Source organism: Rutidosis leptorrhynchoides, chromosome 4, assembly GCF_046630445.1.
Source record: "Rutidosis leptorrhynchoides isolate AG116_Rl617_1_P2 chromosome 4, CSIRO_AGI_Rlap_v1, whole genome shotgun sequence".
Classification (NCBI taxonomy): Eukaryota; Viridiplantae; Streptophyta; class Magnoliopsida; order Asterales; family Asteraceae; genus Rutidosis; species Rutidosis leptorrhynchoides.
The window spans coordinates 501,320,215-501,337,033 of NC_092336.1; the positions used below are offsets into that span (position 1 = coordinate 501,320,215).

The window sequence follows — 16,819 nt, forward strand, 5'->3', positions numbered from 1 at the left end:
TGTGTACTACTCATGGGTAGCATAAAGTTTACATTAAAAACGGGGTTTTGTTTTCTTTTAGCAAAAGTAGTTTATTCCATTTTAAAACATTTGCTAATTATGTATTGCGTGTTGCGTTTGTTAAACTAATTTTAACCAAACCATTTTAAGTGATTATTGTATTTTGTTTCTATACTAATTTTCTAGCTAGCATGGCATAGACAAATAAGAACACAATAATAATCATGACACGCAATTATCGGTAGTATGCCTCGAGTCCTATGCGTTTTTCCGGTGAGCCAACATACGGAAAAACATGGTCAACTAGGGACATAACCTTGTGTGAGAATTGGCTCCCACTAAAACCGCCATCTCCATTATATGCTCGGATGGGCCGCCTTGTGAACATCGTCTTCTTGATTCCAATCTTGGTTGCATTATCTTACAAAATAACTATTATATTTTCTATACTATTACAAATACAATATAAATAGAAAGACAACATGCAAGTCGTTTAATAAATTATTACATTTATCCCGAATAAATAATAAACACGACATGCAAGCCGTTTAATAAATTATTACATTCATCCCGAATAAATAATAAATTAAATCATACAACCAAACATCCACACAAGGTTCTTATTGAGGCAAATACTACCGATTTCATACAACAATCACATACATAACAAATGGAGTGCCAAATATCCATTTTCATGAAACATGTTTCGATAAGAATTGATTTAAACACTTAATGGCACACAAAATAATCAATCCTTGTTTACATAACTTATGTATGTATGTAAACCCACTTCATATTTGTAAGTATGATTTTCATGCCAAAACCATCCAAACAAACATATTAAGTGAATCAAAATATGTTGGAGATTTATTCACTTTTTAATAAGGCATAAAGTCTAAAATTAACAATTTTAATTTTCTCATTTCATGTAAAACATGAATATAATTTATGTACTTTATTTTCCTAAACATTGAATCTTTAATAGTCAACAACAAAGCTACTATTAAAATTTTCGGATTTTGGACAGATTCATACATCAACTTTAAATGGTCATATCTTACTCATTTCTAATCCGTTTTCGATGATTTTTTTTTTAAATTTAAGTTCTTTTAGTTAGCTTTCAAATGCAGTTGGCTTCATACGAAAATATTGAGTTTAAAGCCTCGAAACAGTCCATCAAAGACAGACTGTTCAAGCTGGAAAAAAAAACTTTAAAAAATGAGATTAACCATTTAATATTTTGCCAAAACCCAAGATTCAAATGTTATTTAGGAAACATAAATACACAAATCATGATAATAGTTGTGCATGTTTGTTATGCATAATCATCTCCAAGAATCATGCACAACACACTCATCAAAATCGATTATCATAGAGTACATTAGTTTGCTAAAACTTGTACAAGATGGCTCGGATACCACTGTTGGAGTATGATACAAATTCAAAGCGAGCGGAAGCATTTATAAAAATTTACAAAATCATACTCTTCCACGGATCATTGTACAAAACTTTGGCAAACAAAACAAATTAACGAAACCGAACAAGAGAAGATTAGAATACAACCTTTGTAGCCTTTTGAAGATCGAATTTGAAAACCAAAGAAGAGTTCCTCTAAACGGTAGACACCCAAAGTTCCAACCTTGCTTCGATCTATACCTTCTACTTAAGGGATATTTTCTTCTTCGTTATTTCCACCAAAAACCGAACCCAATTATAGATTCCAAGTATTTTTGGTTACTTGAAAATAAGAAATAAAAATAACATTTTTGTATGTGTGTTTTTGTATCTTTTTCATAACTTTTCCAATACCAAGACTTAGTATTATATATTACATAATTGATACAATTAATACATCTAGTACAAATGTAATAAATAAAGATTTGGAAAGATTTGTAAAATCAAATCTTTATATAAAATAAGATTTACAAAATCAAATCATATTTTATAAATCAAATCAAATCTTATATCTTATATAAAATATGATTTGCAAAATCTAATCAAATCTCTACATATTTAGATTTGTAAGTATATGTATACACATAAAAAAAACTTACTTAATTTATTAAACCATTAACTAATGATTAATAAATTAATTTCCGATTAGAAGGTATATCAAACAATTTTACGATTGGCCTTTGTGTGTGACCGAATAGGATAAATGGACTTTTATTATTTAATGTCATGGGCATATCTTCGGAATATATGTACCACGGTCAAACCACGGTCGAACTGTAGCCAACCCGAGAACATATTTCCAACAGTGGCAACCGGCCACGCCCCAGGCGGTGGCGTAACGGCGCGTGGCAGAGGGGCGGGGCGAGTGGCGTGGGGGATTCGCGTGGCCAGGCGACGGAAAACAGAAAAGCGGGTGAGTGGGTGGGATTGGCCTACGTGGCATGTGGTGTTGACCAAAAAATCAAAAATGCAGTTGAATATATATCCGTTGGAATTAAATAAATAATAATAATAATAATAATAATAATAATAATAATAATAATAATAATAATAATAATAATAATAATTTTATTTACTTATATATATATATATATATATATATATATATATATATATATATATATATATATATATATATATATATATATATATATATATATATATATATATATATATATATATATATATACATACTAATCCCCATTTCACAAACTACACATCTTCATACTTCTCTATATTTCATAATTTTCTATAAAAAAATGTCTACTCCAAACACTCCTTTCACTTTGCAAGATGATAATGAAGATCCACAAACACCACTTAATCAAAGTGGTTCGTTATCAAATCTCATGGTGTTCGGTCGGCCCAATACTCCCGGATTATCATCCCCACCACTCCAAACCCCTAGTCCACAACAATTTACAAATATAAGTAGAAACTTATTCGGGTTCAATCAACCTCCGTTAACTTTAGAACAACAACAAGCGTTTTTGTTTTATCAACAACAAATGTTTCAACAACAACAACAAATGTATCGAATGCCAATTCAACCATTGCAACTACCACAACAAACGCAACCAACGCAACCAACTCAGCCACAACTACGCTTGCGAGATGAAGAGTCGCAAGATAGTCAAGTACAATAAAGTCAACCACTAACACGGCCAACTCGTAGACACCGAAAAAAAGAAAAAGGTTTACTTTTATTATTATTATTATTATTATTATTATTATTATTATTATTATTATTATTATATTATTATTATTATTATTATTATTATTATTATTATTATTATTATTATTATTATTAATTTTAATATTAATTATTAACTTACTGTTACGGAGTATTATTTGTTATTTTTATATAATATTATTATTATTATTATTATTATTATTATTATTATTATTATTATTAATTATTAATTATTAAGTTACAGTAGGTTAATGTTATAAATATATATACGTTTATTATTATTATTTAATTAATTATTGTTATGTGAATATATAGGGAAAGCGGTGGATGTAGGTACGTCGTCAAAAAGAGTACAAAAATTGTGGGTTGCGCAAGAGGTTTTGTGGTTGTGTAAATGTTTTTGTGATCAATCGGAGAATTCAATTGTTAGAAAATCCTAAAGACACGGAAGTTTTTGGGGCGGGGTAATGGATAAGTTTAATGTAAACAATGAAGGATGGGTACGCGGTGAAGATTCGTTATCTTCAAAATGGAGAGATGTCAACAAGGCATGTACGGAGTTTTTGCCGATCTTTGTAGATATAGCCGAGCATTGGCGTAGTGGTTGTAATGATGATGACATTTACAAGAGTGTGGAGGACTCATATATGAGTCAATATGAAAAAGCGTTTTTGTACAAGGAAGCGTTTTTTTTTTTCTTGAGAGATCATCCAAAGTGGAGGGTACCTAAAGATCCGGTTGGTAAAGCTCAAGAAAAGTTTGTGAATGTTAATGATGTTGTGGGGGAAAGTCAAGGAGACCCGGTACGACTCTCGCAAGACTTTGACGAGGCGGAGTTGTTTGGGGAAATACCGATGCAACGTCCAATGGGACGTGATAGAGCGAAGAAAGCCCAAAAAAATCGGTTTCTTCGGACGCAGGTGGGTCATCTCGTGGTAAGAGTTCAAAATCTTCAAAGTCAAAGGTGGAAGAATTTTTTGACCAAATGGGTGGTGTGGTCGAGGATAAGAAAAGTGCGATTCACGACTTCCAAAAATTGGTGAATTTGCAAAGCGCTCTAACAAGTATGGATGTGTTGGGTAAATCATCTTCTCAAATGGAGGATCCGGAAGATGCGATACGTCTTCACAATCTTAAAATGTATGTTCGTCGTCAGTTAAAAGAGGACTTGAACATTGACGGAACCATCCGGCACCCCGATGAGGATTAGTTTGTTTTAGAATTTAAATTATGTATCGCTTTATTTTTTAGGATCTAAATTAATGTATTTTTTTCATTTTAGGATCTAAATTAATGTATTTTTTTTTTTCATTTTAGGATTTAAATTAATGTATTTTTTTCATTTTAGGATTTCTAATTATGTATTTTTTTTCAATTTGAAGCGTATTAATATTTTGTTTTATTAATTTTTAGTTTTTGATTACAACAGAAAAATTAAAAATAAAATGCCACATCAGTTTTCCACTAACTCACACCACCAACCCACACCACAAACCCACACCACCATTACTTCACTCAAACCACCCACACATCATAGTCATCAAAAGGCAACTTACGCTCTCAACTCACGGCCCCTACCGTTACGAATGGTCTAAATAAGAAAATTGTGTCTGTTTATCCGTTTAACTTTAAAGTTTGGTCTCTTTAATTAAGGTAAAGAACAAAAAACATTGTACAGCTGCACTAATAACTATTAAAACCAATTTGGACCATACTCTCAACTTCAACATGCTTATTGACACCATTTACTGTAATCCAACCACACACCACACTCGCTCTCTTTAATACCAAATTCTCCAATCATCATCCTCCTCCTCCTCATCATCATCATAGTTATCTGAACATGATTAATTCTTCATCAATTCTAGTGAACCAAAAGCAATTCACTAAGAAGATGTTTGTTAAGATCATCGTTTTTTTAATTCTCATGGGTTTTGCATATCGTATCTATTCCCCAACTTACATTCAGGTCATTCCACCGGCAATTAACAACGACGATGCTTACAGCAATTTGTCACCTACGTCGGCAGTGGTGGAAGCTAATTTCACAGTTTCCGGTCAAATTCCGGTTGACGATCACAGTACGTGTCTATCTTTGTTTCTACAGTACTTCATTTACAAGCATCATCAATTACTTGCATTACATGCACCATTATAGGATATATGACATCATTCATTCATTACTTTATTCATCTATTTTTTTCATCATTTCCAAAGTAATTCAATCTTGTCGTACGTGCTTTGTTTACTTTTTTTTTTTTTTTTTTTGCACAACTTCATATATATATTTGGAAAACTTTGAAATTATGTATTTCCGTAAACAATGTGGAAGTAAAATTTATCTCAAAATGGTTGTTTTTTAATAATAAAATTTTCAATGATATTTGACGGATATTAATTAAGTTGTTCATTTTGTTTGTATAGTTAAAGAAATAAGAAAGACTCGTGTCCTTCGATACATTAAAAATATATTAAAAACATACCATAGATCTTACTTCATCTATTTATAAAAGAATGTCCTATAAGAATTATTCTGAAATTATCAGTTTTACTCTTATATGTAACGTAAATTTAATTGAGTTTATTTAGATGACTGAAACGAATAGATGAGGGTAAGTGTTCGGTGATATTTAGTAGTTTTTTTTTTTTAAGACAATTATTTCAGGTCAAATATGAATAGTAAAATGAACAATTTTTTTAGAATGGAAGGGTAATATATTCAATCATATTTAGGGGCGAAAATTGATGGGGACAAAGGGGGGCAGTCGCCCCTAGTGAATTTGTAATTTACAGTGTAAAAATTGTGAATTTTTTGATTTTGCCCCAATTGAAATTTTTTTTATTCCCCAAAGTCTTCATATTTGTCCCAAAAGCTCTCTATATTTTGCCCTAAAACCTTCAAATTATGCCCCAAAACCTCGAAAATTTGCCATAAAACCTCCAAATTTTGCCCAAAAACTTTCAAAATTTGCCCCAAAACTTACATATTTACCCAAAAAAATTGCTACGTTTTTAAAAAAAATTCGCCCCCGATGAAAAAAATTCCTTATTCTGCCACTGACCAAATTAATTGTTATAGAACTAAAATTTCAAAAATGGTAACGAATATATATAGTAACTACACATTCGTGACAAAAAATTTACAGAAGTTGTAGCTTGGCCCTTGAGGGGTCATGTGTTAACCGGCAGGTCGGTCACATCCTTTACTGAAATCATGACTGGCTCAAAATGTGTTTTCGGTTGGGTTCAGCTTGTTTCATGCTGTCCACATCACCCAGACTCGATCCGGTCATGGTCCGATTCCAGGGGCTATTTTTAAACCTATGTTTAAGTTGCACAATTGAAAATGGTATCAAACCTATTTTTAAAATACTCGGTATGTGACATATTTGTTCATGTCTAGGTTCACCAATTTGTGACGTATTTACTGGAGAGTGGGTTAGGGATTACACCAGTCCACAATACACTAACAATAGCTGTGACACAATTGAACATCATCAGAACTGTATGAAAAATGGGAGGCCTGATTCGAGTTATCTCTACTGGAAATGGAGACCCCGAGACTGCGAGTTACCCAGATTCAACCCTAAAAGATTTCTTGATTTTATGAGGAACAAGTCTATGGCGTTCATTGGCGACTCAATCTCACGCAATCACGTGCAATCGTTGCTATGCATTCTTTCTCAGGTACAACTTTACACTACTTTAAGGCTATTTGTGTCAACAATTGTTGTTCTGACTTAAACAATATTGGAACACTATGCAGGTGGAACGCCCGGTAGAGGTGTATCATGACGAGGAATACAGAAGCAAAAGATGGTTCTTTGTTTCACATGAGTTCACCCTTTCAGTAATTTGGTCTCCTTTTTTAACAAAAGCCAAAATCTTTGAAGATAATGATGGACATTCATCTGATGCAGTTCAGGTCCATCTTGATGAGCCTGATTCAGAATGGGTCAGCGAATTGGGTAACTTCAACTATATAGAGATAGCTGCCGGGAAATGGTTCTTGAAAACAGCGGTCTACTATGAGAACAATACTATTTTCGGGTGTCATAATTGTAAAAAAGAGAATGTATCAGAGGTTGAGTTTTATTACGCATACCGTAGAGCTTTACAGACGGCTCTCGACTTCATCACGAGGTCCAATCACAACGTTTATGCCTTGTTTAGAACCACTACACCTGATCATTTTGAAAATGGCGAGTGGAATACTAGAGGGTATTGTAATAGAACAGTTCCCTTTAAAAATGGTGATATTGAATTGAGAGATATCGATACGATAATGAGAGAAATTGAATTGGAAGAATTTAAGAAGGCTGTTGAGGATTTGAATATGTCAAGAAAAGGCTCAAGTTTGAAACTTTTTGATACGACTCGTTTGGCATTGTTAAGACCAGACGGGCATCCTGGTCCCTACCGTGCGTATCACCCATTTGATGGGAAAGAAACGAACACTTACGTTCAGAATGATTGCTTACATTGGTGCTTGCCTGGCCCAATTGACTCATGGAATGATCTACTAATGAACATACTGCTTAGCCCTTAGATGTTAAAGACAAGAGTTTTTCATTTGTATATGTTATGACTATCATTTTGATTACAATTTTATAGCTGGAACTGCTTGTTTTGAGGGAAGATTTGTGGTTGGTCTGAAATGTAGATGATAGTCTTTTTTTGTTTGAGATCGCCAAAGAAAGAAAAAAAAAGTAATGAATTTGACATTCAAAAGATAAAGAACAAATGAACTCGAGTAAGACATAAGTGAAAAAGTTAACAGTGGGGGCAAATGACCGCACCACCTGAATGCTTTTGTTTGATTCGAGTACATAGCCTTTACCTTAAAGCTTTACGAGTCTAAGTTCTCTTTCTAATAGCATAATATCTTGATTCATTTGACGTTCAAGGAACTGTACGCAGCATGCTGAATGATCAAGTCTTACACATTACTTGTATTTCAATTATGAAATGGGCTAGATTTTGAAGCAGACAATGAAACCACAATATACAAACTCACAAATGCAAGAAGCTAAAGAAGCAATCAAACTGCATTCATATCATGAATGGAAAACTTACCATCATTTATTCAAGAAAAGAGTTATGTTCCCGGCTACACATTTTCAAACTACAAACCGAAATGAACATGTAACGGGGGGAGACATAGCATGGTCTCAAAGAAAGTGAACTCACTCTTGGCATATGTTCTACTTGCCTTGCTTATTTTCAGGTGGTTTAGCAATAGGATCCTGCATATACAGTTAACATAAAAGGTGAATGAATGAGCATACATCTTCACACAACAACAATAACATGCCAGCAAATAAAAAAGAAACAAATTCACAATTCTTTTTACGCCAGTCACGTTAATTGTTTCATCATGCAGGCACACATTTAGAACTTTAACGAGTTTTACCAAAAATTAAACATCAAACTTTATAATATCCGGAAGCTGGCTTCAGTGGCTTGCATAATGATTAACACACTTATAACCAAATCAATTTGAAAACTAACATTCAATGATTCAAACAAGACAATTGCATTTCTATCAAGCTGATGTAGTCATTTTTATTAACTTATCTTTATCTATGAAGATCTGTTTTTAAAATTGATACATTACTACTAATTCCAGATCCAAATCAAGGTCCATTTTGTCACAATTACTGTTCAAATTAGAAGAATATATAACCCTAAACGGCTTAAATAGAATACCTAGATTCATAGGCTGGAGATAAAACGAATCAACAGCGAATAAATCGTCATACAAAATTGAAATCGTAAAATACAAAAACGGCCAAATTTATTAGAATCAAACCCTAGATAATGTAGCGTTTTAGGAAAGGGATTAAAAAGGAATAACTGACTTGGTTAAAGATAAAATTAACGGCAAGAGCGGCGGCTGCAACACCACCACACATAACAGCTGGTCCCGTTATCAAACTCCATTTCCTGTATATCATCTTGAATTCTTCTTAGTTTTCTTCTTCGCTGTCTTCTTTAATTATTAAATGCAAATCTGATCATTTGGAAGATGATGGCGTTAATTTAATTAAATAATTACTGTCAGATTGTTTGAGCTTAGTAGGCTGGCCCGATATGATGAGCCCATTAAGTATTACTGAAATAAAATGAACCTAATATCCGGATCCAATTAGCCCATTTTGAGTCCATTAGAGAATTTATATTGATTTATATTAAGTACTAGTGAAATGACCCGTGAAAACACGGGTTTGTTTAAACGAAACAGCTTAATGATATGTTTTACGTATTAAGTGAATGTAAATGCTAAAGTCATTTAGGTTATTGCCCCGTGAAATCACGGATTACGACTAAGAAACTTGTTGATTTTACAAACATAAAGTTCGCTCAAAGTTGAGTATTTATATTTATATTTTTAATAATAATAATAATAATTAATAATAATAAATGTCTTTTAAATTTTTTTGAAAAAAATAAAATTACAATTTAGGAGAGATTAATATTTCCTTTTATAAAAGATTTTGTAATATTTTTTAAATTAAATTAATATATAATTATGACATCATGATTATGAAAATAAGCTTAATGATAACATCATCATTTTAGAGGTTTATTAGACTATATAGATTAAATTATACTAATGAAATGACCCATGGAATCACACTGGTTTGTTTAAACAAAACAGTTTAATGATATGTTTTAAATATTAAGTGAACGTAAATGCTAAAGTCATTTAGTTTAATGACCCGTGAAATCACAGAGTCCGACTAAGAAACTTGTCAGCTGAACATTTCATCAAACACCTAAAATGCATATTAAACAATCCACATCCAATTATAAGAGATAATATTGGTTGTTATTTTATTCTAAAAGTGTAAATTAAAATATAAATTTATAATTAGTTTCATTCTGCCTAGCTTTTATACCTTCTCGTACTCAATTCAAAATAATTAATTAAAATAATTCAAAATTATTTAATTTTAATAATTAAAATAATTATTAATAATATTTGATAATAATTTAATTAATAAGGTTTAATTTTAATTCAAAATTATTTAGATTAATGACATCACTCACCATGCTTAGATGTTTTTCTTTTATTATTTGATTTTTTATAACAAAAGAATTATCTTAATAATAACATCATTATTATAGAATTTTAATAAAAAGTATAGATTAATTATACCGATGATCCTTCTATGAAATTTCATTAATCATTCTTTATCTTTTAAAATTATACTCATCGTCCCTAAATGGTTGGGTATTGCACGACAATCATCATTTATGTAATTTTTATAAAATTATACTAGTTGTTCTTATCTTTTAAATTAGCTTAGTACTCGCGAATTCGCGGGGCTACTTTATTGAATTTAGCGGGTATTTGTTTTACGTGAGAAAATGTGAGTATCTTTTTTATTTTGTATGTGTTGTAGTAACTTCCATATAGAGATAATATTTCTATATAGCTATTGAGCAAAGTAGAAACAAAAAACCAATATCTACATGTAAAAGAGAATCGTTGTATATTAATTTAAAGAGAAAATTGCGCGGATAGTCCTTGTGATTTGTACCAGCCAGCATGGATAGACAAAGTTGCTGTTTTGAGTGTGGATAGTCCTTGTGACTTAAAAGTAGAGCAAGGAAAGCCCAGTTCACTAACATTGTTAACTTTTTCTGTTAAAGGTAGTCATGTGACAAGCATGTGAGGGCATTTTTGTCATTTGACCTAATATTATATTCTATATCATCAGATTATCTACCTTAATCTATCATATCATATATCATATTCTATCCTTTTTCATAAAACAAAACAAAAATAAAAATAAGAAAATAAAAATATCAAAATCCAAATCTGAAATCATCACCATATTATCGTTCATCTTCATTACTTCTTCATCAAAAATCATTTCTCTAATTTCTAGTTCTCAAAAACAAGATTTCAGATTTAAAAGTTACAATTCGTTTTCATCATCTCATATCTGGAGTTCAAGCTAGAGTACCAAAATATCAATTGGTTTTGGTCTCTGGATTAGTTCGGTTGCTCAAAACTCTAATCGATGTCAATTCTGATTTCCAATCACCTATTTGAACTACCTGAAGCCTCAAATCGAATAGAGAATCACTTCAAAATTCTCAGATCTGAAGTTAAACCTCAAGTTCATTCGGTCAAATTCTCATATCTGAAATCGTTTTTGGATTGTGAATTCATATGAGAATCACGCCACTTTGGATCCGAATTTCATATGAATTCATATCAAATTCTCATAATTAAAACCTGGGCCGAACTTACCTTAATTTTATTTACTCACAAATTAACCTAATTTCGTGTATGCATCTATATTGTTAGTTACTTATGAGATTTTTTTAATTTTGAATTAATTTGATTAGATTCTTGGGACTGCGTTTAAGAAGGAAACAGTTGGGCTAGTTACAAAGGAGCAGTATGTTGAGAAGGTGAATCGCTTATTCTAATATTTTTCTTTAATTCACTCTTTTTAAAAATATGAATTGTGGTTTAAGCTTTGTTTATATTTGTAAACATAGTGTTTAATCAAATGTGGTTAGCCGAAGAGGTTTTGGCAAAGATCCGACAGTAGAAACTAGCTTTTTACCGGACATGTTTAGCATATCTCTCTTTAACTTTTTTAAAAAATTAGACTTTTTTATTTGTGGTTTCTATGAGCTGATTAGTTTTCGCCATGTTGGTGTGAAGCATACTCCTTCAGTGAAAGGGAGGCTGAGGAACAGGCCGAGCGTGAACGGTTGCGGAAACAATGGCTACGTGAGCAAGAGCAGATTAAAAGTAATTTAATATTTTATGAACTTTTATAATGTATGTAATTGTTATAACCTGCAATTTTCTGAAATTTTTTTATTTTATTTTAATTGCAGATGAGGCTCTTGAAATCACATACAGTTATTGGGATGGTGCAGGTCATCGACGAGTGATGCAGGCATGTATTATGTATTTTTTTTTTAAATCTATATTTATATACTTAATCTTTATTTATGAATGTGTATGTTGGTAAGGTACTATAAATTTAGCAACTTTGGAATCTTCATGTTTTCTGTAGATGAAGAAAAAGAAGTCGAAAAGCAGAGAAAGGGTGAAAAAATAAACAAGTAAATGCTACTAAATGCTACTGAAATGCATTTCTTAATTTCTTATATTATTATCAGAATTTTATTTAATTTAGATAAGAACAATTTGTTGATAAGAAGGATAAATGACGAAAATACCCTCACATGCTTGGCACATGATTCAGTTTTAACGGAAAAAGTTAACAGTGTTAGTGAACTGGACTATCCTTGCTCCACTTTTAAGTCACAAGGACTATCCACACTCAAAACAGCAACTTTGTCTATCCATGCTTGCTGGTACAAACCACATGGACTATCCGCGCAATTTTCTCTAATTTAAAACTTTGGTCTTGTCTCCCATAGGTTATTTCATGTTTCCAATCTCTTGATGTGCTGATCAATCGTAAAGATAGCGTAAGCCTTCTGCTTTGTATATAGAATTTTTTGGATTGTAGAAAATGTATTAGACCGCGACTTGTCTGCCTGAAATGTCAAACGAATAAGTTATATTAGTTGTTCTTATCTTTTAAATTACACTTAATTTCTGATTTACTTGCATTTAATATTGTCGAGTTAATGGTAAGAAGTTGCTTAACTGCATTTTATGAATCACCTAAATTAAGTTTAATAGATGAAAATATATTAAATTTAAATCGGCTTGAGTACGTACGTTTTTATTATAATCATTTGAATATCGTTTCTATAATTATTTGGGTTCCCATATTCATTAATTGTGTTGGGTCCATAGTTAGGTAAAGTTCCTCATTATTTCGTAAAAGTTCTTTCATCTCGTCTTTTTCGGACATGTTTTTCGGACATGTTGTGTTTTTGATCGAGTTAAAGCCTTTGACTTATATATATTTGAATGATTGATTCAAATGGGAAAAAACGAATGAAAATATTGGGCAATAAATGTATTCCTATAAATAAAACTCACGTTATCCATTAACATCGTTTTAATTTCCTTTTAGTTAAATGATGTAGCACTAAATGTTAATGAACGTTAGGTATTTAAGGTATTTAGTGTATTTGTTTGTGAAATCGAATGACAAGTAATTCTGAAGTTTAATAATTAATATTATTACATGATATGAGATTTTTCAAAAAGTTCTAGGATATTTTAAAAGCCGATTTAGTCGATGCAATTACTTGATTTTGAGAGATAGGGGCAATTTCTAGAGGATGCAATGCATCTTTCGTCACACTTGTTCTATAAAAATTAAACCCGGGGGGACTTGGAGATTTCCGCCCAATTAGTTTTATAGGAAGCTACTACAAGATTGTGACCAAAATTCTTACTAATCAACTACGGAAAGTATTACATTGTCATGTGGGCTCAGAGCAAAGTGCATTCCTAAAATCGTTTTATTCTATATGGCGCATTAATTGCTAATGAAACAATCGATTATTTGAAATCAAAGCAGAAAAGTGGAATTATTTTCAAAGTGGACTTCGAAAAGGCGTTTGATAGCCTTAATTGGCATTTCCTTTTTGAGGTTATGAAGAGTATGGGATTCAGTGACAAATGGATCAAGTGGATTAACTCATGTCTCAACTCCGCCTCCATATCTATTTTGGTCAGTGGCTCACCCACCAATGAATTCTCACTTGGTAGGGGGTTCGACAAGGCGAACCCTTATCCACTTTTCTCTTCATCATTGTGGCGGAGGGGCTAAATATTCTTACAAAGGCGGCGGTGGAGAAAGGACTCTTTAAGGGTGTTGAAGTGGGGAAAGATAAAGTATGAGTCTCCCACTTACAATATGCAGATGATACGCTATTCTTCGGTGATTAGGGAAGGTCGAATCCACTTAACTTAAGGAACCTTCTTAAATGTTTTGAGCTTTCGGCGGGTTTAAAGATTAAATTTCAAAAAAGTTGCTTGTACGGTGTTGGTGTTGAACTCTCGGATGTAATTCGAATGGCTAGGCATATTGGGTGAAAAGCGGGCAAATTTCCATTCATTTACCTTGGTTTACCAATTGGTGTGAAAATGACCAAAGTAAAGGATTGGAACCCGGTGAATCGGCGATAGACAAATTCTAATCGAGGCTATTGAGTTGGAAAATGTGTTCGCTGTCTTTTGGTGGAAGCTTAGTCCCAATCAAATCGGTTCTTACTAGTCTCCGGTTGTATTACTTTTCGCTCTTTTGTGCTCCCCGTCGAGTTTGCTAAAATTACTTGAGAATGTAAGGAGAAAATTCTTTTGGGGGGGCTCGGGTTCGGGACAAAAAATTGCATGGGTCAAATGGAAAAATGTCCTAAATAAATTCGGGAATGGGGGTTAAACATTTTTAAAACTAAAAATCTTGCTTTATTTTGAAAATGGTGGTGGAGGTTTAAAACTGAAACCGAATCTTTTTGGGTTAAAGTAATTCGTAGTATCTATGGTTCGAATGGTGGCTTATTGGTCGAGAATGAATCTTTCACTCTCCACCCGTAAGTACTTGGCATAACATAATTGTTGCATGTGTTTCTATTGACGAGTTACCTGTTGCATTTACAAGTTCGTTCATCAATACAATCGGTGATGGAGGCTCTACCTCTTTTTGGCATGAGCATTGGATCGGAAGTGATAAGCTGTACAAGTTATATCCTCGGTTATATATGCTGGAAGAACAAAAAAATGTGTGCATCAAGGATCGTTTTTGCAAGACTGATGATGTGCTGGTTGCGAACTGGAAATGGTCACGAACTCCCTCGGGCAGAACGACTACAGAATTAGACTCCCTGGTTGAACTAATCTCTACTTTCGAGTTAAATAACATAAATGAAGATTCACGGAGATGGGCCTTTGCTTCAAACGGGATCTTTAAGGTTAAAAAGCTTTCGGATATTATCGACACATAAGTACTCTAACAGTTTTCATCACAATAACAAACTCTCCGCAATAACCTTGTTCCAAAGAAGGTCGAAATTTATATTTGGAGAGCTCTTAATAAAAGATTGCTTGCTAAACATGAACTTGATAAAAGGGGTATTGACTTGCACTCCGTGAGATGCCCCTTAAGTGATGAAGACTTAGAATCGGTTGAACATGCACTCATTTCATGTAAGTTTGTGAAAGATATTTGGAGTCGAGTTTTTAATTGGTGGAACGTTGGATCCCATTAACCTTCAAACCTGTCGGACATACTAGGTGAAAACAACTCACCATCAAGGTCAAAGTTTGAAGACTTATTGTGGCACGCCATTAGATGGGTATGTGCGTATCTTATTTGGAAGAATCAGAATGATATGGTTTTCCAAGGCAAAAGGTGGACCGCTCTGATGGCACTAAGTGAGATACAATCTAAATCCTTCGAGTGGTTCTCTAAAACATCAAAAGGGAATCATTTCGAGTGGTTAACTTGGATCTCAAACCCAAGTTGCTACCTCAATACACCGTGAGATTGAGATTGTAACATGTAATTTCATTTTCCTTCGTGTATGTAGATAGGTTGCACACTTGCAACCGATTGTAATATTCTTGTGTATTGTATTGGTGACTCAGGATGTTGGGTTTTCAATATGCTTGTACATTCTCGTGTTTTTCTAATAAAATTCCTTGGCTTTTCAAAAAAAAAAAAAAAATAGTATGTGTTAAATCATTCGCAGTTGAAATATTCCGTAGTATTTTAACCATTCACCACACTTATTTCCTTTAGCTTCCACTATAAAATTATATTTAGAACAATTATTAAACAATTATATGCTTTTATATAATAATTTATGAAGTTAAAATTAATACTATAAATTTATATTGTTCGTAGAGTTCATTCACAATAAACAGGTTATTGTCATTTTAAATCTTTGAATCAATTAGATTTTCAATCATTTAGACCATTTTTAATGGTGATAGGCAAAAGTGGCGTGGAGAAGGGGGGGGGGGGGGGGGGGGGGGAAGGTGAAGTGAGGTGCTTGATAGACATGTTGGTAAACTGGGAACTAATTGGGTAATTGGTTGAATTACGTGTTGAGTGATGTGTGGTATAGTGGTTCACTCTTTACACCTGAGTATTGGAATAGGGGTGGGGAGGTCTCAAGTTCGAGCCCTCCTCTTAAAAATATTCGTGAAATTTATTTTCTGAAAACCGGATTGCCATGGTGAGGTTTTATCGACCCGTATTCAGGACCCAGGTTCGATCCGCTTGTCCCTCGCGATGGTTTAAGGTTCAAATCTCCGTAATGCGGTTCAAATTTCTGCCCGAAAGCGCATGCTTGCGTGGCAAATGAGAGTATTCGTGCTAACTACTTGCCTTTAAAAAAAAAAAAAGAGAAATATAAAAAGTATCAGATGACCGATTGAATTAAACCACGTCATGAACACGTCTAAATTATATCCGGTGCTTCCAATCAACATGTCACCTTTTTTGCTTCCGACGAGAGGTATGTTGGGTGTGTGCTATGAGCACACGATCCGAACACGCCACCGTTAAATATGGTCTTATCTCTTATTTATTACTCAATTTGATTTATTAAATATACTAAAATACTATTCTATTTGATGTCACGTCAGTACATGTTGAAAAATAATAAAATTTGAATAGTGGTTGTGATAACAAAAAGATCAAACTTTACAATGTACAAAGCTTAATTTAAATTTAAATTATATATATATATATATATATATAT

The 16,819-nt window shown here is 32.7% G+C and overlaps 1 protein-coding gene and 1 long non-coding RNA gene across 2 annotated transcripts; one reads left to right on the forward strand and one right to left on the reverse strand.

The window, feature by feature from the left end:
* Positions 1–3,615: 3,615 nt before the first annotated feature.
* LOC139842434 (protein trichome birefringence-like 25) lies at positions 3,616–7,884 on the forward strand. Its single transcript, XM_071832573.1, has 7 exons — positions 3,616–4,068; positions 4,802–4,898; positions 5,017–5,235; positions 5,755–5,760; positions 6,552–6,835; positions 6,915–7,689; positions 7,835–7,884. Exons 1-7 carry the CDS (start codon positions 3,616–3,618, stop codon positions 7,882–7,884), a joined length of 1,884 nt encoding a protein of 627 aa, XP_071688674.1.
* A 326-nt stretch (positions 7,885–8,210) lies between these two features.
* Positions 8,211–9,144, reverse strand: LOC139904410 (uncharacterized). The gene is made up of 2 exons (XR_011778781.1): positions 9,010–9,144; positions 8,211–8,394 (listed from the first exon to the last, which is right to left on the reverse strand). It is a non-coding gene; the product is annotated as an uncharacterized lncRNA (long non-coding RNA).
* Positions 9,145–16,819: the final 7,675 nt, after the last annotated feature.